The sequence below is a fragment of the Salvelinus sp. IW2-2015 genome, unplaced genomic scaffold, assembly GCF_002910315.2.
Source record: "Salvelinus sp. IW2-2015 unplaced genomic scaffold, ASM291031v2 Un_scaffold16469, whole genome shotgun sequence".
NCBI classification, from domain to species: Eukaryota; Metazoa; Chordata; class Actinopteri; order Salmoniformes; family Salmonidae; genus Salvelinus; species Salvelinus sp. IW2-2015.
Window position 1 is genome coordinate 176,176 of NW_019957601.1, and position 20,396 is coordinate 196,571.

Below are 20,396 nucleotides of genomic sequence, written 5' to 3' on the forward strand. Positions count from 1 at the left end.
TGGTATTAAATATCATTTATTTAGAATTGTTCAGAATAACATTTTCCAGCAACATCCCTGGCCATGACAGATGCCAAACATGAGTTGGCTTGGGGGTGTGGTTTGATGTGGGTGTGTCTTTGGTACCACCAAGACTCACCCATCTGTCAGAACCTTGCCCGCAGCGGTTCTTCCCCCACTCAGTCACAACAAACAAACCTCCTGCAGGTTGAATTCAATAACTAACTACAGGCAGATGTATGATGAGATGCCGGAAGGAGCTTTGAATAGGTCAGTAGCTTACAGAGTAATATGAGAAGAATGCAATTGCGGAATTTATGTAGATACTCTAAACAAAGTGTTTTGATAACTTTCAAAGATAGTAAAATAAACAACCTTTTACATCAGGGGTGTCAAACTCATTCCACAGAGGGCCGAGTGTCTGCGGGTTTTAGTTTTTTCCTTTCAATTAAGACTTAGACAACCAGTTGAGAGGAGTTCCTTACTAATTAGCAACCTTAATTCATCAATAAAGTACAAGGGTGGAGCGAAAACCCGCAGACKCTCGGCCCTCCATGGAATGAGTTTGACACCTGCTTTACATAATACCATAATACCAGTGTTCTGCTAATAGAACAATGTGTACCTTTCATTGTCATTCCCAGCCAATACAAATAATGTGCCTATAGGCATTTTGTCTGGTGGTAATGGGGCTACTTTGGCAAACATAGAGGTCATACCTTCCTGTGTGGTGTGTCCCCTATACATCAGTAATTCCCTGATCCTGATGCAGAATAACAGGGTTTCTTCCTCCCCATTCCATTCTATAATAAAAAAGACAATACATGAAAGTTTTGTCTAGTAAAATGTGTATGCCGAGTGCCAGGTCTCTCTCCATTCGGAGACATCAGTATCAAGCCCGTCTGTCAGTCTGGACCTCGTCACATCATCTTGCAAGTCTCCATGTGCTGGCTCCATACATGTTTCTGTGAACACATACAGTCAATGTTCTATTACCAATGGCAGTTAGGGATAGGTGATATCTGACACACAAACATATACTATGTTGAAGTTTGAACAGGTCATTCTAAACCTACCTAATTCTGTTCTCCCCATTGATGACCATTGGTGAGCAGGCACGAGGTGAGGTCTTTGCCAGCGCCCCATTGGATGGGCATAGTAGCGTAGATCAGCTCCTGGCCCCTGAAACCTGGCCGCAAGTGGGTCTTCCAGCAAGACAATAACCCCAAGCACACATCACATATATGGTAAATTTACCAGAAATTCCATATTTTGCAATGGCAATCTCAGTCTCCTGTGGTTTGAATTGAAGAGGGCGGTCCAAACACGCTGACAAAGGATATCAAGGATCTAGAAAGATTCTGTATGGAGGAAAGGACTAAGATCCCTTCCAACGTGTTCTGCAATCTCAGAAATCATTTTATAAAAAGGCTCAGTGTAGAGTAGTGTATTTGTAGAAAATCAAAGGTGAGGAATTAAAAATAAATAAAAGTTGTCCCTTTGATAAGAGAGGTCAAGGAACACACCATACTTGTCATATAGTACATTTCACCTATCACAGGAAATATTGATACCAAAGTTTATTTTCTTCTTCTACTTATTTTCAATGACGGCCTAGGAACAGTGGGTTAACTGCCTTGTTCAGGGGCCAAACGACAGACGTTTTACCTTGTCAGCTCGGGGATTCGATCTAGCAACCTTTCGGTTACTGGCCCAACGCTCTAACCACTAGGCTACCTGCCGTCCTAAAATAAAAAGAAGTTAAATAAAACATTTCATTTCTAATAGCCTACTATGGACGAGGGACACACATCTCGGAACACACAACCTATATTACTACTGCTGTACACACCTTTTCAAGTTTCAAGTTTGAATGTCACATGCACAAGTACAGTGAAATGCCTTTTTTGCAAGCTCTAAACCCAACAATGCAGTAATCAATATAAATGTAGCACTAAAGATAACATAAGGTAGAACAAAAACACAAAATAGGAAATAAGAACAAGAAAGTAAGAAGCTATACAGTGTCAATTCTCTATTCATATACTGTCCATATTGTCTATACACACCATTATATATACACAGTATATTTATATTCTGGTCTCTGACATTGTTCGTTTCTTAATTTCCCCCAAAATAATTTTTGGGGGGATTATATTGTATTGTTTTGTTTTTATTGCTAGGTATTACTGCACTGTTGGAGCTAGAAACACAAGCATTTCGCTGCACCTGCTATACCATCTGCAAATCTGTGTAGACAACAAATAACCTTGGATTTGAAGTCTAAGAAATAGGTTTACAATGACGGTAGCAAATATTGTGTAAAAGGTTCTGTGCTAGCTTACCGTAAATGTAAACAATATAAAACGAAATTATTTATTACCTGATTTTATATTTTATTGTATAACATCAAATTACAGGGCTACTGAATGGAAACACCATGTATGAATTAGAACATTTTATATGATTATTTTAAATTCACGAAATTGACTTCTATTCATTCGCTAAACTGACAGTGTTGAGTTGAATTAATTACAACATTGCTGGCCATAATAACTACCTGGCATGAGTAAGTGTTGGGTGACGTGTTTAGGAAGTACAAAGTCTGCGACGGTCAGGTCACAGGAGCCAGGTCATCCCAAATCAGAGGCCATCAGCACACATCATAATGACTTCTTCCAATTCAGGGTTATCACTACGCTGACGCTGCACTGAGCAAGTTGAATAACCAGGCTATTTCCCAATAGACAAGGATTGTCTTGTGATCTTTAAGGCATGATTGTAACAGTGTGCTGGTGATTACTAASAAAACCTCTGCAGCCATTGGCTTTGTATTGTCCTTGAGTGCACTGAAAGCTAGTCACAGTATTGGTCAATACTGAAACACCGATGACATACATACTCTACAACCGAGTCAGTCAAACTGAGCATTTTCAGTATATATTTCATAAAGATGGCTTAGGGAAAATAAAGCGTACACAAAGTCCATTTTAACAGTTGAGCTGAATAAATGCAAATAGACCAGATAAGGACATGCAAACAATCTAACTGCCAGCATACCACTGACAAACTGGTATTCTTGCTCAGCCCTGTGGGCAAGGGCAGACAGGGAACTTCTTTCAGACAGGTTTCAGCCAATGTTTTAGTTCTTGTACTCATTGCTATTGCCCACAATTTTATTTTGAACCCAGATGACAATACTTCATTTTCACCGACTTTTCAAAGAAATAACGTGCATGGATCTAAGAGGTAATTCACACCTGTCTATTAGTTACAGCGCACGATAGGGCGATTAATTGCATTCCCTTGCTTCATTTCAGATGATAGAATTCTTAAACGTTTGGCACCATAATGCWGTTTACTTAGATGTGTTTTCCTTCCAAACAAAGACCGACACAACACAAATTCACAACTTTTCTGCTTATGTGCAAACACTAGTAGGTGACATCGCATTAACGGGCGCCAGCTCTTCTCACAGTCATCTAATCTGTCACGCGATTGGCTGACAAACTGATTTGACATCTGCTCTGCTCACACTTGGTTTGTCCACATCATCTCAACTACGGTCATTGGAGTTCATTCTTTTCCCGCCCTGTTCTCACAGTCAGTCCAATCTCCTTCCACTAATGCAAAAACACTGCAAGTACTAAAGTAGGCTACTCTGGAATGACAGATAGACAAAACAAATACACAGGTTTCTCTCCACGCCCATTCACCACACGCCAGTATTAGCAACACTCACAGTGCCTGCAGGGCAGAAACAATAGCATTTGGTGTGAAGGGTGGCAGGATGATTATCTATTGTTTCCTTTTATCTGTAAGTCAATATGCAAATGCTATGCAAATAGAAGGGTGTTTGAGCACTAACTGTTCCCCTGCCATTTCATTAGGCCAACGATGCTATATGTTTGAGCTATAAAACAATGATATTTGGCTACATAACAGTTKAATTATCATATTATAGGCTACTCTCATCTTGTCTGATCCAGCAAAACATTATTCTACTTCCCACTCTAGATGTGAAAAATGGTGCGCACAAATGAACCAAATGTATTCATCCAAAATCGCAGCGTCATGATTCCATTAACACAGGTCAACTATCGAAGCACTCAAGCGATGTTATGGCCATTCCGGTAATGTCCTTTAATTAGTCTTTAACAGGCTTCTGACCACGATGACAGAGAGAGAGAACTGGGGCCATTATGTAAATGGACCCTTAGAACGAAGAGGGTTTCATTTGTGGTTGCCATGCCAATGCTGCCATTGCAGTTTCCCAATGGCCTTGAGGTTATCAAAGAGAGGAAATTACAATTTAGATAGATAATTGACGGAAGGTCCTGTTGTCAAGACTACGAGAGATGATTACGAGAGTGTCTCGGTGTTAGCTGACATGTTCGTAAACAACGCAGGAAAGACGTTATGCACCGTACTCGAGGAAGCAACACTCAGCGGAAGGAGCGCTACAAAGACGTCACAGTTGTTTGAACGTGTTTTTAAGGTGTGAAAATMGTGTTTATCTGTTTCTAAGACAGAGTTACTCTGCAAGTGCTCTGAGTTTAAGATGACATAGGCCTACATATATTATAGTTTCACAAAAAACACCAAACTATTTGCATTTTGTAACTTTTAGGTTTCTTTAAGCGTTTTTATARGATAGGAATAGGATTCTCGTCTCCAAAATAAAACAACAGAATCAGGGACTGTATTTAAAACGCGTCTCAGAGTAGGAGTGCTGGCTGACCTAGGATCAGTTTTACCTTTTTGAATAACATTATGGACACCCTAGATCAGCACTACTAAGTTGAGAATTGGAGATATGGGCCCTTAWAGCTCTTATGATTAGAAACTATCTGACACATACGACTTTTAGTCACAAGATGGCGGAATCCACACACCAATAACTCTCCACAGCGAATGTCTGTGTGAAGTATAAAGGCAACAGAAACATTCTTGTACAAACGTCACTGTATTTTTAAGAGGATGCTGCGCTCTKCTGGCCAAACTGAATATTACAATAATGATAAACCACTATACTAGATATTGGTTACAATTACGTTGTAATTTACAGGACGATTGTAACCATTGTCTATTAATATAACGTATTGCTTAACAAACGGTAATAACTCAATATACGATTCTCAAAGTTTAGAAAGATGGATCTTTAAAAAATGTTTTTAACATTACCTTGACTTCACTTGGACCATTTTGTGTGTGATCTTACAAAAACAGTAACTGCAGTAAGAAGGTCATTTAAAACTATGTGCAATATTGCATGCCTGAATCACTTCAAGCCTGACACTTTTCTCCCGCTAACTTTCGACACACTTGGACACAGCCTGGCAGGATGTGACATCACAGATGCCATATGCCATCAGGCTGAGCAGCTGGAGACAGGCAGGTCCTCTGTTTACATTCACTCTTTTTTTCCATAGTTATTTCCATAGTGTGATTCAGGGATGGCCCTACTGGAGAATGCCCTGGTTTGGGTGTGGACCCAGTCTAGTGACAGTAGGGAGGTTATCAGTCCACTCACACTGCCCTGCAACGGAAGTCTAAAAGGGGGATTTTTTTTGCCATCATGACAGAGCGGAACGGTCATGCTGTCCATTTAGGAGATCAAAAGGAACTGTGTTGGAGGGAGGGGGCCAGGCTAACTGAACTCTGGAGCACCCTCTATGGTCATGAGACATGATGAAAAGGTAAACAAAGATAAGAGTCTAGAAGGTATGACAGAACTATACAGTAAATCCTAATTAGGACTTGTGATTTTATTTGGCTATAAAATTATGCAAAATACCTACAGCTTACATGAGTCAACAATTTTCCTTATTGGGAAAATGTACAGACTACAAMAACAATATTGAAATAAGGACTGTGGTTACACTCGGGGGCAAAGGTGGGGATAATTTAGTTTGTGGTGATAGGATCAGAGGTAACCTTTACTCCACAGGCACTGGGAGGTCATGGTGGTCCTGGTGATTGACCTCCAGCAGGGCCTGGTTGACCTCCGGTTGGTCACCGTTGAGATCGGCGTACTCCACTGAACCCTGCTGAGACAACAGAGATCCCACTGAATATTGACACACTGCACAACAGTGTCAATTATGTTAAACACTGTCACAATGAAAGTCAACACACGTAACTAACCTCAACACCATCACACACAGAAAAGTCCACACCATAACGCAACCCAAATCAAAACGGTTACAGCGCAACTCTACACCCTCACATTGGAACACAATCTGATTCTCTCAAGACAGGCGAAAAATCCATCAACTGTTGAAAGTGGTCCTCACAGAACACTACACTGTATTTCACCAAGGCTTCACAGAATACGAAACGATATTTKTCCAGGGGTAGCGGCACACATTCAAAAACACGTAATGAAATTCCTTTATCACTAAAAACCACCTCACCACAATCTTGGCTGCTCCTCTTTTACCATCAAGGAGTGAATTAAGTGTCTTAAGTGTAGACCATCATGTCATATCCTGACTCATTATGTCAAATTCCCCTTCAAAACAGATAACCCGGCCTTAGTCCCTCAGCTCCAAGTAAGGGCAAACAGTGTGGATTGTAATGGGCTGTCTGTAAATCACTGATGTGTCTTGGTGAGTAGCCAGAGGAGGACAGTGTGGTGGTTGAGGTTGAGCTGTGCATGGAGGTATAATTTGACTGGGCCTTTGGCTGCTGATCTCACTGGGCGATAGGGAAGGAAGCCCCAGCCCAAAATCCCTTTGTTCTTGCCTGGAAACTCTGACCGCAGCTTCTCTCTCCTGCACAGTGYAATTACTACTACCCAAGAGCCTCAGCCCACAGAGTGACTGGGGCTGGTTGGGAGAGGGAAGGAGGAGAAGGTGCGACCTGTGGCCTTGATTCTGTCACTCCTCACCCTTTTTGTGGGCTGGAGGAAAGGTCAGTTGTGGTTACGGAGTATGTTTGCCGTGTGCGTTTGTTTTCACAGTCACAGACAGTAAAATGTAAGACACTGAGACTCAAGCTGTACTTACATAGTCATAATGGTCACCAGGTGCACCTGGGAACACAAGACACAGGATCAGGGAAGAAGGACAACCTCTAGTCCATTACAGAGATGACATAGTGTATAACCTGTGTCTCTGTGTGTGTACTCCTTCATTTGATAAAGGAATGAGGGACTACTACTCCCCAGTGTGTTATAGGGCCTCTCATTCCTTTATGTGTACCATTTCTTAGCCCAGCATCAGTATTCTCAAGTTCAGGATGTGCATATCACCCTCCCTTTCCCTCGTTCATTAGACCACATTCTGAGGGCATTGAATAATAATCATTCTCTGAATGTATTCATCATGATGACTCATTTGACAGTTATGACGCCCAGGCCTAGTTGCTGACTCATTGGTTCCCTTGAAGCAGAGCCCATTGTTTTATCACAGCAGGGGTATAACTAAGCCAAAAAAGCAACAAGCGCGGTCCCTGCCCTCTTCCTAAACACCCACCCTTATCGCAAACACCCACCAATTCACCTGAGATGAGAAAGTTACAAACAAATGTATGTTACGTGTTTTATGTTCAATTTGTGTTGACAAAGGTACATTTCCACATGGGCTGCTTCACTGACAAATTCAACTTGGATTGCGTTCTAAAAACAGGAACTTCCRGCTAGCAGCAAGAGGAAATGGTCACCTTCATACAGACCTGGCTGTTCCAGCAGTTCTGGATACAGTAATGAACACCTCACCTTCCACCTCCTTTTACTCACTGCTGGTGGATGAGGTGAGTTACCCCCATGAAATGTCAAGTGTTTTGAGACCTAGTTCAAAGCACTTTATAAATGTAATCCACATTTACAGTGTGATGCACTCACCTGTTGGGGAGTTCTGGACTTCACTGTACACCGTTTCTGTGCCTTTTCTCAGGGGAACTGCAAAAGATAGAAACAAAATAATGTAACAATGTTTCACAATTGTACTACTTAAACATTGCTCATGGGCACACACACATTAGATAATCATCATCACATATCACTGCATTACAACCGTTACACATTTACTTGCTCTCGTCTCTTAGCAGATGCTCCATCTCCTGGCAAATCATTGTACTGGATACTTAAGGACATGGGCGCAACTTTCACTGGGGATGGGGGACGGGGGCATGTCACCCCCACATACTAAAATTGCATTATTTCCCCATCGGTTTTATCATTGGTATGTGATACAAAAATGAGGCAACGGTGTGCTTTAGGGCCATGCGGACGCCTCCGAGCAGGCTGTTTGGACTGTTTATCCAACTGGATAATAATAAAATAAATAGTATGTCCCCCCCACTTCTAAAACCAAAGTCGCGCCCCTGCTTAAGGATAAGCCCAACCAACTGCCATAGCAAACCCATGGGGGCCAACAGAGTATTCTAATCAAGGGGGGTTGGTACCATAGAGAGTAACCCGGCAATTAGTTCAGCCCTTCCTGTTTATTCACCAGAAGATGTTTCTGGAAGCCTGGTCACCATGGTTATCACACAGGTTACTATGGAGACGACTTAATTGTGGCCAATTAGACCCCCCCAGGAAGTGGCGCCGAGTCTTATAAGCTGAAATAATGACGGCAAAGCAAGCCCTCTTGTGATGATTCGATATAAGTAAAGAGACAGAATGAGAGCGGGAAGAGGTAGAGAGAGAGCTATGAGAGGGAGAGGGATAGCTGTTGTAGAAAAGGGGAGCAAGATAAAGGGAATAAGGGGGAGAGGTAGCCCGAGTGAAAAACAGGTGTGTGTGAGTGTTTGAGAGAGTGTGTGTGGTCACCTCTGGCAGGGTCCACAGGTTGACGGTGTACCACTTCAGTGTACTCCACATCAGGCTCATTATTAGATGCTACACTGCTCTCCCCGTCACTGCCTGCACCAGGACAAGATACACATAAATTCCATCACACAAAACAGCCCAAGACAAGAGGCAGACTTTAGACAACACATGCTTGAACTCTATATGCAACTTAGGTTATAACCCAGGTACTCTGTTGGTCTCACCTGGGTCTACCGGCCTCTCGCTCCAGACACTTACAGCAGCATCCACTCCAACTACAAGACACAAACACATAGATGCACACAGACATAAAGCAATGCTCCCTGACACAAGCTAGGAGATCTAATGATCCAAGATTCCCAGTGAAGTTACTGCCCAGCCAAGTCAAATGACTGTTAGGTGTAACAGGAAATTGAGACTTAGGGTGCTATTAAATTAAAACCGCCAACCGGAAAGTTCTGAGGCGAGGTAAAACATTTAGTAGACAGTTATGTCTATTGTTTCACAAGTTCAATATTATTCTAACGCTTGAATGAATTAGAATTCCCCCATAAATGTTTTCTAGAATTGATTGGAGCCTTTAACAGGCTGCTGAGCGATTAGAACACCGCAAGAGAACATTCTGTGACAAACGAAGGAGTGGATATCAGGCCTCCATTTTGATTTCCACAGAGCTGTTCCGGTACCTTACGCACACTGGCTACTGTTTGGTAAACAACAGGAACACAATAGCTCCCTGCAAAAACAACATCCCATTACAACTTCCCATTCGTTAATGCAATCTCAGATTCTATTGAACCTCAGAGTGGGCCTAAGCGATTCATTTCCTCCACCTGCTGCCTGCATTCAAACTCGACTGGTCTGAAACAAACAGTCTGCCCCCAAGTCCACTATTTAACAAACGCCGTTTTATAAATGGTTGGTGCCAACATAGGAAATTCCACACAAACGCTATTGTTTCAGTATTCCTTCAAGGCAGCCTTAGCTAGTAAACTCCTTTAAGGGTCTTAAAGTACTTTAGCCAACATATTAAGATGGTTGACAAAGCACCTAATATGGCCTACATATACTGGCTAAGTGCACAAAACATTAAGAACAGCTTCCTAATATTGAGTTGCATTCCCCCATTTTGCCCTCAGAACAGCCTCAATTCATCCGGGGCTTGGACTCTACAAGGTGTCGAAAGCGTTCCACAGGGATGCTGGCCCATGTTGACTCCAATACTTCCCACAGTTCTGTCAAGTTGGTTGGATGTCCTTCGGAAGGTGGAACATTCTTGATACACACAGGAAACTGTTGAGCGTGATAAACCCAGCAGCGCTGCAGTCCTTGACTCAAACCGGTGCACTTGGCACCTGCTACCATACCCTGTTCAAAGGCGCTTCAATCTTTTGTCTTGCCCAGTCACCCTCTGAATGGCACGCATGCACAACCCATGTCTCCGTTGTCTCAAGGCTTAGGCTTCCTTCTTTAACCTGTCCCCTCCCCTTCATCTACACTGATTTGAAGTGGATCATAGCTTTCATCATGATTCACCTGGTCAGTCTATGTCATGGAAAGAGCAGGTGGTAATATTTGGTACACTCAGTGTAGCTACACATTATAGACATTCATTGGTAGCTCATGGTATCTCTGAAAACAAAATGCACAGTATTGACACATTGCTAAAAAAAAAAATGTTTTATTCTAGAAGTGCTTCTTCAAAATCAATCAATTAACCAAACCAAAAATATATACACACATTTCTATTGATGATTGTCTAGTGTACTGTATATACAGCGTCAGGTCTATGCATTTAGACATGCACACATTGTTTTTGGACAAACAGACTATTAGACAAATGGGCTAGTTCCATCATTCGATAGACATGCAGTCAGARAGGCAGACAGACACAGTGAGGTGAGAACACAGGACAAAGACAGTATGTTGATAATGACAGGAAAGTACAGCTCTTCCAGACAGCAGCAGGAGAGGAGAGGGAGCAATAGGGCCAGTTCAGCTGTCTGTCACTGGGACTGATGTTGGCAACAAGCCCCTTGGTGTCAGCCATCTTGAGTCCACTACACCTGTACCCTCTGATATTACATCTACAACACATAACAAATAAGTCATATTTTCTCAAAAGGAAGACATTTTTGGCCATTCTTCCCTCTCTAAAATGTCAGTGGGGATTTTGTTTGTTTGAGCCATTGTTCCAATTGTTATCCTTGGTTTTCATCCCATATATCCCTTTATTCAACCAAGTGGTGCAAAATGTTCTTTTTTTTTTCAAACCAAAAAAGTCCCTCCCTCTGTGGGGTTTCTCTACACTGTTGCTGGGAGACTGTAGCTGCTCCTGTTGCTGATGCCAGCAGGAAGTGATGCCACACTATCTCGCGTCCCATTGGTCGCTCTCCCCTCCATGCCGTCAAAGGGTGGCGCTGCGTCTGTAATAAGATGATATGGCCACTCTCAACAAACACTCAACACCTGACACAATCACTACTGAACACAGCTGCCCTGTAGCCAGCTACATCCTGCAAACCCCTGCAGAATCTGCACATCTAATGAGGAATGTTTGCTGAAGTAAAACATCAATTGTTAAGACCTGCATCGATTTGTATAAGGAACTAAGCTACTTTTCCTGTCTAAACACACACACACACAGCAAGCTTCTCTGCCATGTCCTCTCTCATGAATTCTAAGTTGCACAGGATGTCTACAGCTGGACGGTAAGACGATGCATTTCTGTTCCTCTAACAGGAAAATATGAGGAGAGGAGATGCAGAGAGTTAAGAAGTCACCTAAGGTCCCCTCAGAGACCCTTACATGCACACAGTATGGGTGTCATGGTATAGACTGACGTTAGGATGACAACTTCTGACACCAACATGCTACAAGCAGCTAGCATGCTAACGGCTAGCATGAAATGGAACACACGAATGGGGGATGAGACAGACGTGGGCAGTTGAATGTCGGTTATGGTTCGAAGCATGACGATAGGTCAAGACGGAAACACACAGGAGAGAGTAGGAAAACGGGCTACCTTCGGGCGGGTTATAAACCTCCATAGTGCTGTGGGTAAGACTCACTGTTAGAGAGTCATCTGATTTAGGGCTCGAAGGCTTTCTGAGAAATGGTGAACATAAAGTCAACGTTGGCAGTGACACAACAAGAGATKATTTCATAATTCTAGGACCCTTAAAGCTTATTAAAGGGAGAGTTAATTCATTATGAAATCAAAGTTTGTTAAATGTTTTCAGCTCACACCTAAAATTAAATAGTGCTTCTCGTTCACATTTATTTGGGATTGAGGCATACGGCAGGATCTACATAACAGATACCACAGGACATGGATAAATCTTGTCAATAGACCACTTTCAAGATCTGAAAACATCTGACAAACRTTTCATTTTGGAGTGAACTATCCCTTTAAGGCCCATTGGCCGTGCTGTACGTGGCAGCATGGTGCTAAGCACTGACCAAAAACCATTGGCGCCAGCTAATGCTATCATCCTAGATAGCCACTATCACAGAAAACGACTTAGGAAATAGGCAAGCCAACTCACACTGACAGTTCAGCTGCGTTCTCTCTTTTACCTATACAATAAAGAGAAGGGGATGAGAGAGAGAAGAGGCTGTTCATACATAGTCAGACACCAGCAAAGGCCTGTGTTGCTGGGGGACTGTAGGTCTCTCTACCTCTCTTGGAATTGTAGCGCAGCACGCAGGCGAGGACTAGGACAGCCACCACTAGCAGACAGCAGGCCACGATCAAACCTTTCTTCCACATTGCCATCTTCACTGTAGAGAGAGAGAGGGAGAGAGAGGAAGGGAGCAAGAGTGGGAGGTAGGGAGAGAGATGCAGGGAGAGGGAAGAGAGATGAAGGGAGAGGGGGGAGGTAGGCAGGGTGTTTGTGAGAGGAAAAGGGTAAAGGTTAAAAGAAAGTTAGGGTGGGTGGAGATGAGGACAGAGTGGAGGGGACAGAGAAGGATGGTTGAAAGAGAGAGAGAAAGTCAATCTTAAAGTTCAGAGTCATCTGCTTCCTCCTCTTGGGGTCTGAACTTAAGTGTTCCCTTCATTTCCCCTCTCCTCCCCATCCTCTGCCTTGCCACTGTAGCTGCCGTAGTGCCACTATGGGGGGAAGCAGGCCGGGTCTAATTGCTCTGGCTAATGAGTGCTAGCCACGTCTTGCTGAGGAGTCACAACCCATGGGAGCCTAGTGCGTCGCCACTAGCATCCGGATTGACTGTGCTATCGCGTTAGCCGTCGGCGCTAACCACACCACAGGACATAGAGGGCAGAGTGGCTACGGTTAGCCAAGGTTAGCTTAGCGGCGGGGTATTTAGTGTGGCTCATGATCATCAACAGCCACAGCAAAGGAGCTCGTTGGGGTTCGTTAATAGTGAGGTCAGATAACCTTGCTGGCAGGCACTGGGGGTGGAGGGATCAGATCAGACTACGTTGTGGACTCTATGTGGAGTGTTGTGGACTCTATGGTGGAGTGTGTGGACTCTATGGTGGAGTGTGTGGACTCTAGTGTGGATGGTGTGTGTGGACTCTATGGTGGAGTGGTGTTTGTCTGTCTCTCAACCTATTGTGATAAGTAAAATAAGTAAATAAGTAAATAATAAATAAGTAAAGTAAACTTGTCAGCTTCACTGAAGCAGCCCCTGAACAGTTGTGAGAAGAGCAAAACTGTGCGCTGCTGGTCCAAAGAGGGTCTTTAGATTTTACACAAGTGGTACTGTGAACGCAAATTAATCTAGACTTCTTCATCCAGTAAGAGCAGTAAATACATGTGTGTGAACTCTGTGGTGGAGTGTGTGGACTCTGTGGTGGAGTGTGTGGACTCTGTGGGTGGAGTGTGTGGACTCTATTGGTGGTAGTGTGTGGGGGACTCTATGGTGGAGTGTGTGGACTCTAGGGTGGAGTGTGTGGACGTGTGAGTGGTGGAAGTGTGTGGACTCTATGGTGGAGTGTGTGGACTCTATGGTGGAGTGTGTGTGGGACTCTATAGTGTGGTGGACTATGTGGATGTGTGTGACTCTATGGTGGAGTGTGTGGACTCTATTGGTGGAGTGTGTGGACTCTATGGTGGAGTGTGTGGACTCTATGGTGGAGTGTGGTGTTTGTCTGTCTCTCAACCTATTGTGATAAGTACAGCAGGGCCTTGCACATCACTGTAGATGTGTGTGTGTGTCTATCTTCTCAGAGAGTGTGTGTGTGTGTGTATGCATAACTCTCACCATCTACGGTGACTGGCTGACTCCGGACCATGTTAGCGTAGTTGATAGCCTCGCAGTAGTAGGTGCCACTGTGCTCATTCCCCACTCCTTTGATCTGGAGGGACTCGCTGGATTGGGTTGAGTTGGCGATGAAAAGCGGCTGGACGTTCCCACGTRGGTACCACTTAAAGGTGACGGGCGGGGAACCTTCCACCCCACAGATCAGGTACATCTCATTTCCCTCTGTGACCTCCAACAGATCTGGGACGACGCTGAGTCCTGGATTGYACAGAGGCACTGGGAGAGGGTGAATAGTGTTAGGTGGTGTAACGACACAAAGGTATTTCTGATGATTAAATAATAAAGGTCCAATAATGCTACAATCCAATGAAGCATGGACGTGCATTATGTTGTATACCATTCTACACTTCAACAGGCTCACCTATGACTGTGGTGTTGAGTTTGTTGCTGACCACCGTGTCAATTTTGGGGTTGTTCCGCGCCTCGCATTTATAGTCCTGCATGTCGCTGTAGTGCTGGACGGTGATYGGGAAGATGGCCTGATGGTGCGGCTGCTGCACGGTGGTCGAGTTAACCTCAGAATACTTCTTCCACAAGGTGTASTCGATGGGTAGGCTGCCTCGGTCTGAGTGACAGCGRACCTGGAAGGGCTTTCCCACAACCACTCTGCCAATGGCCGTTAACGTCGGTTTACTGACAAGAACTGGGGAATGAATAGAACAAGGAAAGTGYCGGAAATTAKAAAATGGACTGTTAATGTGGAGAGGTTACCTTCCAATGACATCACCAACATTYCTTAGCAGCTACACGTARGACTAAACTTCGACTCAAAGGTTGTAAAGGTTGAGTCAAGATTGAAAAATTGAAATTTCACCTAAAGAACAATTTCCCACATTATCATTTTTGATTGGAGTTCCCCTTTAATATCATATTGTTGTGACAGATACTGCATCCATACATATTATCAGTATATCCTTATGCATATCCTTATTTTACCAGGTAAGTTGACTGAGCACACATTCTCATTTACAGCAACGACCTGGGGAATAGTTACAGGGGAGAGGAGGGGGGTGATTAGGTGATTAGGTGTCCATGATGGTATGAGGGCCAGATTGGGATTTTAGCCAGGACACCGGGGTTAACACCCCAACTCTTACGATAAGTGCCATGGGATCTTTAGTGACCACAGAGAGTCAGGACACCCGTTTAACATTCCATCCAAAAGATCGCATCCTACACAGGGCAATGTCCCCAATCACTGCCCTGGGGCATTGGAATAGTATTTTTTTTAGACCAGAGGAAAGGGTGCCTCCTACTGGCCTTCCAAAACCACTTCCAGCAGCATCTGGTCTCCCATCCAGGGACCGACCAAAGACAAGTGAGATTGACTTKCTTTGGGTCACACATTAAAGCCTTATAGGCTGTAGTAGTACCTTTTGCATGGACAGGCAGCTTTGCACTGTACTTGGAGATCATCCTGGCATCTGCTTTACATGAATAAATCCCACTCGAGTTCCGTACCACCCCGGGGACAACATATATCCCATTGAAGCTGCCCGGCGTCAGTGTGTAATTGTCCTTGTAAATGGAGTACTTCACATCCGAAGCTCTGATTCTGTCAGAGGAGTAGTTGGTACTCCTGCAGGTTAACGTGAATTTCTCCCTTTCAAAGACCTCTGTCGGATACATGGTCAGAACTGGCTGGGAAAACAGTTCTGTTGGGTGGATTAAAAAAACATGGATTAATCAACACTCTTGGATGGCTGAGTACATGTAAGAACATTCACGAGGAATGTTGTGATGAACATTGATAAGGTAATAGATGTGAATAGGGTTGCCAGGTTTTTCAGAAATCCTGGTTGGAGGATTCTGGATTTCCTGTTTATTCGCTCCTGATTCCAGGAGTCTTCCAACCAGGATTTCTGAAAAACCTAGGAATTTAAGAAAAATTCACCAGAATTTTTTAACCCTAGCTGCGACTTGGTTATAAACTGATAGAACAGATAATAGCTTTTTTTTTAAATCAGCTTTTTTCAACAGCTAACACCACATTCTACATTTCAAATTCCTTGTAAACCCATTCACTCACCTGTAATCGTCACGTTTTCCGTCACTTGCTTGACTACATTTCCCATCTCCAAAGTGCACTGAAACTCCCCAGAGTGCTCGGCCAGGGCTCTTATGCTGTGGTTGGCTTTACTTTGACCAGTACTCAGCAGATTCTGTCCCTTGTTCAGGTAGACTTTGAGCCCGGAGCTGTTCTGGAGGTTACCACTGACACTGCAGGAGATGTCCAGAATGTCCCCTTCGATGATCATTGATCCGTGTGGTCGGACAGAGATTACAGGTGTGATGAACAGCTCTGGAGAACAAAACGAGGAAAATTGGTCTGGAAGCTGAAGGTTGAAACTAAGAGACTTTTCCCCAGGCAATTTCTATGAAGTTTTCAGACATGGTTAAAATGATTAGAGATTCATTGAGATTGAGAACAACAGTAGGGTCCTTGACTAAAAAGGTATTTCAACTGAAAATCTCCACTGAATGTGCGCTTCAGTCSAAGACTAGGTCTAACCTGTGTCTTGGAAACCGACCCGAGATGTTCACCGTCGTGGTCTGTTTTTATGCTCCACTCACCTTTTACAGTGACCACCACATTGTTGCTGGCAGTGGACGGGACCGAGTCTGGCAGCAGTATGACCCTGTAGTCACAGTGTAGCCTGTGGTCGCCAGCGTTGTTGAATCGCAGCCTAGTCTCCACCTGGTTGGTCATAATAATACAACAACGTTAACTAGAAAAGGACATTTCCTAAAAGTAAACGTGTGTGCTTGCTACTTGAAGTATTGATGTTTGTGAAACATTTTTTTTTTTTTTTTTTTTAAATAAGCAAAGCACACTCAATATTAACGCACCTGGTTGGCGTTGCCCATCTCCTCATAGAGCTCTTTGGAATCCTTGTAGAAGTAGAAGACGATAGTGCCGGACTCCTCAGGGGCCTTACACCTAACGGTCACCTCCTCTCCCTCGCTGAACACACGCTTGTCGACGCTGAGGACTGGCGTCTGCAGGCCTGGACGGACACGAGTACGAGTGAAAGCACGCAGGAAACACACACAGATAAAAATCACATGCCGTAGACAGAGTTACAAGAGACTACATTCATGCAGGATACAAAGTRGCTTTGTCACATGCGGCAGGTGTAAAACAGTAGAGTGAAATGCTTAACTTGCAAGTTTTTCAGTCCACAACAGAGAGGAGTTGACAGAGTACTAACCTGTCACAGTCAGTTTCTCAGACTTGCTGCTTAGCTCCTTGTCCTGTATGTTCACCTTGCATTTGTACTTCCCAGTGTTGGCCACTCTGGCCATGCGCAGAGAGTAGATTAGGTCCTCTGCGGTGGTGATGCTCTCCGTGTGCACCTCGGCGTTGTCCTTGTAGATGGTGTATTTACGGTTCAGGAACCCAGAGCTGCTGACCACGGCCTGGCAGCGTACCGTCACGTTGGTACCCTGGGAGACGTCGTTGCTGGGCTCGAGAGTCAGGGTGACACCTGTGAACACTGGAGAAAGAACTCAAGGTCAATGCTCTGACTGATCAAACGTTCTGTGTAACAAAAGTCCTAGAAAACAAGCCTGTGTGATCTTGTACCAAAGCACATTATTTAGTGAATTCACAACCTTGTAGTGGCATGAATCTGTTCAATAAGGCAAAAAAATATATCTCCATAGTAAGAGAACAGTGCAATAAATCAGAGTGCTATATAGCTAGTCATCTTCCAGCTCCAAGATACTCAGGAGATMAAATCACCCACACCAATGAATTGGACATAAACACAGACCCTCAACAAAAACACCACAAGAAGTCTTTTGATTCAGAGCATGCTGATAGCAAACTGTTTTCCCACATTTGTCCTCCACAGAGTGATTCTCTAGATAAGGGGCCTCCCAGTGGGGTCTAGTGCAGACAGTCTGTCAGGTTGAGACCCACAGTCCGGGTGGCTCCTGTCCCGAGGGGGACGTCCCAGTAAACAGGCCCCCGCCAACCAGAGGAAGGAAAGGCATTTTGTTAAACAAACAGGCAAACAGACACCCTCTCAGGGGACCCATCGTTATTTMAGACACCGCCGTCCCCACCCAATGTCACTCAGCAGGGCCCGGCGCGACCGAGGGGAAAACCACTGATAGGAGGGCAGAGGGTAGTGGGCAGTTCCAACCAGGGCACGAGCCATAGCGGAACCCCATGGAAAGGCTGTGTGACCATTGACTAGTCTTGGTAAAGCCATTGAGTCAACGTCCCTGCTTAGAATAGAGGTATTCTGCTATTCCAAGCCCAGAATMGCTAATCTCGGCATGGTCAGGATAAGGCGTCCATCTCTACCAATGGCTAGCTGAACTCATTTCTCTGCCCAGTGCTTGGCTTTTTCCCTTATCCTAACAGGAGGAGGCGTGTGACACTGCTAACAAGTGAGTTCCCAAAGCCTTCCACAACCTCGGACTCTAAAAGAGTGAAAACACTGATAAGACAAGATCCAGGCACCATTCTCATAGGACTCCCAGTTATGGTATTTCCAGTGTGTCAATAGAGTTGTACCTGTGTTAATACTACGATTAGGGTATATCGGTCACCTCTCAGTATAAGATATGTCTTAGTAAAACAGGTCCATAGCGTTAGAAAGAAGTATAGAAGCAAGAATGTCCAGTCCCAAAGCACACTATCTACAAATACACACATTTTCACTGATAGGAGAAACAAAACAACAGCTGAATAACATACCACTCCAAAAGAAAAACCTGAAACACACTCAAGAGTTCCCCTTTTTTGAAAACTGCATTCACTGCACTCTTGACTATCCTATTTTAAGAATCTCCTAAAGAACCCTTTAATACTTACATGCCTGCGATTCCGCCACTTGGCCTGGACGGAACAGGAGGGGGAAAAAAACAAACAGTACATCAATGTAAAGAAAATCCATACTTCCTTATTTCCCCACCCAACCCAAAACCCTCCCAGAGGTAGATTATTATCAAGCTTCCTTACAGGTGGAGAGGAGTACGGAGGTTAGCAGTAGTAGTCGGGTGACCATCCTGACTGAGGGCTGCTGGAGCTCCCACATTGGTGGTGGCTGTCCTGGGCTGATGCGACTGGAGTGACTGGAGGCTGAGGATTGACTGGGGGGCAGAGGTGGGAGGGGAGGAGGGAGAGGACATGGGAGGTGCTCTACCTTGGCCACAGAGTGGGACGCCTGGCCGCTGGTTATCACAGCGAGCAGAGCCCTCGACTTGGCTTAATTTGCCAGGAAGTGACTGTTGTTTCCTCAGGATGTGAGCTGCTGGCGTTTTGCTGTTTTGGAATGTTCTCTTTCTGGGCCGTGTGCGTAGTCATAGACACTGTTCAGCATGCTTAGGGTGCAGTAAGCAGGAGCTAACCTTTGCCTGCCCCCCCCCCCCCCAGTGTCTGGGCCTCTGCAGGTACTATGGGGCAACATGGAGAGGGGCACCCTTGCTTCTGTGCTTAGGAGACCCTGTTTCTTGAGGGTTTACACTGTCGTAAATCACAGCATGCSCTTCAAAGCTGTCAAACTACTGTTAACTTAAGCTCCTAGTTATGATTTTGTTTGTTTTAACTACTACTGAGCTACCTACCGCCGGACATATACCTTATTGGATGAATTTACTAGAACAAAATAAAACAGTTTTACTATGATATACCACTCTTACCTCTGTACCAATATGAAATAAAAAATTATAAATATGAAAATGTATGCACTCTGGTTAAGAGCATCTGGTAAATTTCTTAAGGGCAGGGTAAGTTACTTTCTAAATGTAATCTGTTAACTTTTGGATTACAATAACTCAGTAACGTAATCTGATTACTTTGGATTCATGTCCCCTTAAGAGGCATTAGAAGACAAAAAAGATACATCAAACGCATTTGGTGTCATCATAGTGGTCTCTGACTTGTGGTCAGACTCAAACTTGCACTTTTTTCAATGCTGACTTGAATGTCATMGAGAAAACAGAAAGGTGTCCATGTATTTTTTCGCTCAAGAACCAGCAACCTCTTTATACCCCCTTAAGCAGGMTTGGGGACTAACTGATTACACGTAATCACTTACATTTAATCTGATTACAAAACAAACTAACCTGTTACACTACCAGCAAAAATATTGTAATCAGATTACAGATACTTTAGAAAAACTAGATTTCTTCTTGGATTACTTTTAAATTCACTTAATTTTTTTGGCCTGAGATCCAATTGCACAAGACTGTGAGAGACTGGACTTATCTTAACTGGAGCCAGGGCAGGAGCTAAGGCACACTTATCTCTACTTCCAGACGAGTAGGATTCTATTGCATGTCTAAACTCCGATAAGGGACTGCTAGTTGGCAA

At 44.0% G+C, this 20,396-nt stretch overlaps 1 protein-coding gene across 12 annotated transcripts; it reads right to left on the reverse strand.

The window, feature by feature from the left end:
* Positions 1-5,738: 5,738 nt before the first annotated feature.
* pecam1b (platelet and endothelial cell adhesion molecule 1b) lies at positions 5,739-19,279 on the reverse strand. 12 transcript variants are annotated; one of them, XR_011479557.1, is made up of 17 exons: positions 19,044-19,215; positions 18,897-18,920; positions 17,281-17,565; positions 16,919-17,076; positions 16,643-16,766; positions 16,098-16,370; positions 15,442-15,723; positions 14,430-14,711; positions 14,009-14,284; positions 12,461-12,562; positions 12,328-12,358; positions 11,805-11,883; positions 9,004-9,054; positions 8,780-8,872; positions 7,847-7,903; positions 7,011-7,036; positions 5,739-6,050 (listed from the first exon to the last, which is right to left on the reverse strand). XR_011479557.1 is itself a non-coding variant. In XM_024146651.2 (17 exons), exons 1-17 carry the CDS (start codon positions 19,117-19,119, stop codon positions 5,940-5,942), a joined length of 2,334 nt encoding a protein of 777 aa, XP_024002419.1. In that variant the 5' UTR covers positions 19,120-19,279; the 3' UTR covers positions 5,739-5,939. The 12 variants fall into 12 exon arrangements, 10 of the variants coding, with proteins under 10 accessions (XP_024002419.1, XP_024002409.1, XP_070298800.1 ...); XM_024146651.2 differs by having other exon boundaries at positions 11,805-11,887; positions 19,044-19,279; XM_024146641.2 differs by having other exon boundaries at positions 5,739-6,047; positions 11,805-11,887; positions 19,044-19,217.
* Positions 19,280-20,396: the final 1,117 nt, after the last annotated feature.